Source organism: Eurypyga helias, unplaced genomic scaffold, assembly GCF_000690775.1.
Source record: "Eurypyga helias isolate BGI_N326 unplaced genomic scaffold, ASM69077v1 scaffold43132, whole genome shotgun sequence".
Lineage (NCBI taxonomy): Eukaryota > Metazoa > Chordata > Aves > Eurypygiformes > Eurypygidae > Eurypyga > Eurypyga helias.
Window position 1 is genome coordinate 1 of NW_010236150.1, and position 4,831 is coordinate 4,831.

Sequence of the window (4,831 nt, forward strand, 5' to 3'; positions counted from 1 at the left end):
AGCCCGAAGCAGAGGCCTGAGCGATGCTGGCAACACAGTGAGAAACAGCAGGAGAGCTGGAGTGGGGTATGGGGCAACAGGGAGGCAACTCCTGCGGTATGGAGGAAGGAAACGCCAAGGGCCTGACCTCACCGACAGCCTTGCAGCGATTCCTGAGAGGGCTTGGCCTGAACCTGGCATAGGCACAGCGTGAGGAGGCCTCGTGGGTGTTTATGACTTTGCTGCCCAATTGCCACTGAGGTCACCAGGACAAAGCCTTTACTCCCCACAGACTGTTTACTGCCATTGCTCTTATTGTCCCTTTCCTGATGGTAAAAGGGCCGTGGCACATCCACCTCTTCTTTTCCTCTCCCTTACAATTAAACCAGACTTGCTTGTTGTGACAGCAGTGACAGCTGCCGTCAACCTCAGCAGAGACCCATGCATCTGTGCTGGCTGGTCAGGAGTGTTTCTGATGCCTTGTTGTTCTCGTTCCTCCCAGAGAGAAGCAACCTGGCTGGGGTGCGACACATCCTGCTCGTGCTCTCCGGAAAGGGTGGTGTGGGGAAGAGCACCATCTCCACTGAGCTGGCTCTGTCACTGCGGCATTCCGGGAAGAAGGTGAGTGAGAGTCTGTGAGATGCTGAGCTCTGTCTTCTCAGCAATCCCAAGCACAAGTACAGGCTGGGCAGAGAATGGATCAAGAGCAGCCCTGAAGAGGATTTAGAGGAACTGATGGATGAAAAGCTGAACATGAGCTGGCAACCCAGAAGGCCAAGCGTATCCTGGGCTGTATCAGGAGAAGTGTGGCCAGCAGGTCGAGGGAGGGGATTCTCCGCCTCTAGTCTGCTCTTATGAGACCCTCCCTGCAGTTCTGTGTCCAGCTCTGGGACCCCCAGCAGGATATCGACTGGGTATTGGAGCGAGTCCAGAGGAGGCCACGGAGGTGCTCGGAGGGTTGGAGCCCCTCTGCTGTGGGGACAGGCTGGGAGAGTTGGGGGTGTTCAGCCTGGAGAAGAGAAGGCTCCGGGGAGACCTTATAGCACCTTCCAGTGCCTGGAGGGGCTACAAGAAAGCTGGGGGGGAATTTTTACAAGGGCAGGATATCGACTGGGTATTGGAGCGAGTCCAGAGGAGGCCACGGAGGTGCTCGGAGGGTTGGAGCCCCTCTGCTGTGGGGACAGGCTGGGAGAGTTGGGGGTGTTCAGCCTGGAGAAGAGAAGGCTCCGGGGAGACCTTATAGCACCTTCCAGTGCCTGGAGGGGCTACAAGAAAGCTGGGGGGGAATTTTTACAAGGGCAGGGAGTGACAGAACAAGGGCTAAGGGGTTTAAATTGAAAATGGGGAGATTTAGATTAGATACCAGGAAGAAGTTCTTCACAGAGAGGGTGGTGAAGCGCTGGCACAGGTTGCCCAGAGAAGCTGTGGATTTGGCCTGGAAGTGTTCAAGGCTAGGCTGGGGACCTTTTAAAGACCATCTAGTCCCAATCCCCCTCCATTGACCAGGATCACCTTCAACTGGATCAGGTTGCTCAGAGCCCTGTCCAGTCTGACCTTGAATGTTTCCAAGGATGGGGCTTCTACCACCTCTCTGGGCAGCCTGTTCCAGTGTTTCACCACCATCATTGTAAAAAAACTTCTTCCTAATATCTACTCTAAATCTCCCCTCTTTTTGCTTAAAACCACTGCCCCTTTTCCTGTCGCTACAGGCCCTATTAAAAAGTTTGCCCTCATCATTCTTATAGGCCCCCTTTAAGTACTGGAAGGCTGCAATAAGGTCTCCCTGAAGCCTTCTCTTCTCCAGGCTGAACAAGCCCAACTCAACTTTCAAAACTCAGTTTTGAAACTGAGGCACTGAGAAATGGCTTTGCTGGTTTGTGCTGTAACACATGCTCCTTTGTGGAGTGAAGTGGGTGAGCTGAAGGACGGCGTTACGATGGGGTCAAAAGGGAACTAAAGCATGAGACACACTGAATTCCCTGAGGATTTGTTGTGTGGGGTTGGTTTTCTTTTTTTTTTTAAAGGCTCTATGCAACTAATGCCACTTGGATCCCAACCGGTCTGGCATAAAGATCTCCACAAAGTTCCCAGAGGGATGGTGACCAGGAGGGCAGCCAAACTTTAACGTGGTTCTCTGAACCTGTGTTTCAAGTCTGGCTGCTGTGCTTAGAGTCTGTGCTGTAAAGTGCTGTGAGCAGCTGAAACTGGGATGTGGCCTCCCCGGGCCCAGGGAAGGAGCGTGGCCGGATGCTGCCTCTGTGCTCAGCCCTGTCTGAACGACTCTGCCTTGTCTGCAGGTGGGGATCCTGGACGTGGACCTGTGCGGCCCCAGCATACCCCGCATGTTCAGCGTGCAGGACAACGACGTGCACCAATGTGACAGTGGCTGGGTCCCCGTCTTTGTGAACCAAGACAAGAGCATCTCGCTCATGTCCATTGGCTTCCTGCTGGAGAAGCCAGATGATGCTGTGGTGTGGAGAGGACCCAAGAAAAACGGTATAGTTGAGTTTGCTGGTGGTGGCCGCCTTCCAGTGCAAGGAACCCCATGTGAACCCTCCCGGAGGTGGTGTTGGCTCCTCCTGGGGCCAGGCTTTTCTGGCAGGTTGTTCCTTGGAGGAACAAGGCTCCTGTTCTGCAGGAGTGGGTTCAGATCACTCTGATGGGGAGAGTGCAGCTCGTGTTGTGCTGATAGATAGCCCTGCCATCTCTCCCTGGGCCTGTGTCACCCAGAGTGCATCCTGACCTCTGCCTCGCCTGGCCCATGGCTCCCAGGGCACCTGCTGAAACTGGGGTTTTGGGGTGGGGTTTTCTTCCCCGCCTCACCCCACCCCTTTTAGCTTTGATCAAACAATTTGTTGCTGATGTGGCCTGGGGGGACCTGGACTTCCTCATCGTAGACACACCGCCGGGCACGTCCGATGAGCATATCTCCACGGTGGAGGCCTTGCGGCCCTACAAGCCGCTTGGAGCAATCCTGGTCACAACACCCCAGGTAGGACAGCTCGCTGGGGCTGAACCGGAGTTCCTGGGCATGGTTTCCGGGGGAATATGCACCCCAGGTTGGGTGTTTGCACAGGCCTGTTCTACACATCTGCCTCTCATGTGATGCACGCCTGCTGCAGACCCACGGTCTGTCTTAATGGATGGACATCCCTAACCTTCCCTGCTCTCCCCGCCGCAGGCCGTGTCTGTGGGGGATGTGAGGCGAGAGCTGACATTCTGTAAGAAGACGGGCTTACGAGTTCTCGGCATCGTGGAGAACATGAGCGGCTTTGTCTGCCCGCACTGCTCTGTGAGTTTGTTGGGACCGCTGGGCTATTGCGGGAGCTTGTGCTGGGGTGTTGCAGGGTGTGGTGCCTTGGGTGGAAGATCAGCAAACACCACGAGGGCGATGCTGTGAGCCAGGGAGAGGAGAACCTGCTGTGTGTCAGCATTGGAAGAAGCCGCTGGCTCTGCTTTCCTGATGAGACCTGGGGAGGGCAGGGGTGAAAGCAGTGCCCTGAGGCTGGAAGGTGGAGGGGAGCTGGCTCTGCTCTGACGCAGGGGCTCTGGGGTTTATGACTCGCTGCTCTTACTCTTCCTCCTTCAGGAGTGCACAAACATCTTTTCCAAAGGAGGAGGTGAGGAGCTGGCCAAGCACGCTGGGGTCCCCTTCCTAGGTGAGTGGCCTCTTGCGCAGAAAGCAGTATCAGAAGCAATGTGCTGTGTGGTCAGAAGCAATATCTCTGTGGTGCTGTGGGAGTGTTTGAGCAGAGGGATGCAGTGTCACTGGAATAAGCATGCTAGGCTCTGTGTCCCGGTGAGCCCCTGCGGCCTGGTCAGTGGTGAGGTGTGGTTCTTGCTTTGCTTCTCTGCCATTGAAACTGCTCTGAGTGGGCATCTGGGGCAGAGGCAGTGAAGATCAGCGGCCTGCTCTGGCTGCTGATGTCAGGGTGACAGACTAAGCAAGCTTGGAGCTGTGCAGAGCCATGTTGAAATGCCCTGGAGCCTTCCTGAGAAATGGGGCTGAGGGCTGAACCCTGGCAGGGGTGGGATCAGGGGGAAGAGTGTCTCTCACGAAGCACTGCGATGGCCTCTCAGGCTGAGAGGGAGTGATTGTAGGTGAGAAATAGCTCCTGGAGAGCTCAGTGAGGGTAGTGGTTGCTCTCTTTCCTACTGCTTCTGGAGATGACACTGGCAGAGTGTTTCTTTAGTCCTCTTTGCCTTACAGTGAGCAAGCAATCACTCTCCCTGTTCCTCCTGTCCCACAGGCTGTGTTCCCCTGGACCCCCAGCTCAGCCAGAGCTTGGAGGAAGGCAGAGACTTCATCCAGGAGTTTCCCAAGAGCTCTGCCTTCTCTGCTTTGGCTTGCATCGCCCAGCAGATCTTGGATGTCACATCACAGCAGAGCTCCTGAGGAAGGTGCGGAGCTGGACTCATGCGGGCTGAGCCCCTGGCCTGGTAGCACCTCCAGCAGCTCGTGCTGGGGGGCAGGGGGACGCAGAAGCTGTTTAGCTATAAACTGTCTCAGTGGGGGGGGGGGCGGGTGATGGAGGAAGGGGGGAGCACAGCGTTGGTGCTGCTCATGGTGATCCAAAAAGGGAAACCCTGCTCCATCCCCCTGGATCCAAAGGGACCCTAGGTGGGCACTCCTGCCCTGACAGCAGCAGCCTGCTTCTTGCCTTCTCAACGTGGTGTGCTCTGCCTGGATGGTACTGCTGTTCCCTGCTTCACATGTGGTGCCTTCCTCCACAGCCAGCCCTTGGGCAGGTGCCTGGGGGGCTCTAGCTTGCATCCACAGCCTCTCGCACGCTGCAGTGCTTCTGGGCGTCGTGCAGCTACAGCGGCAAACGCCACCAGCTGCTCTTCCCCT

General features: G+C 56.2%; 1 protein-coding gene across 1 annotated transcript; it reads left to right on the forward strand.

Moving 5' to 3' along the window:
* Positions 1–481: 481 nt before the first annotated feature.
* Positions 482–4,490, forward strand: NUBP2 (nucleotide binding protein 2; the record flags this gene model as incomplete). The annotated part of the gene is made up of 6 exons (XM_010146981.1): positions 482–600; positions 2,277–2,475; positions 2,817–2,971; positions 3,161–3,271; positions 3,569–3,638; positions 4,230–4,490. Coding segments are annotated over 6 exons (800 nt in total), but the record flags the coding sequence as incomplete, so codon positions are not given.
* Positions 4,491–4,831: the final 341 nt, after the last annotated feature.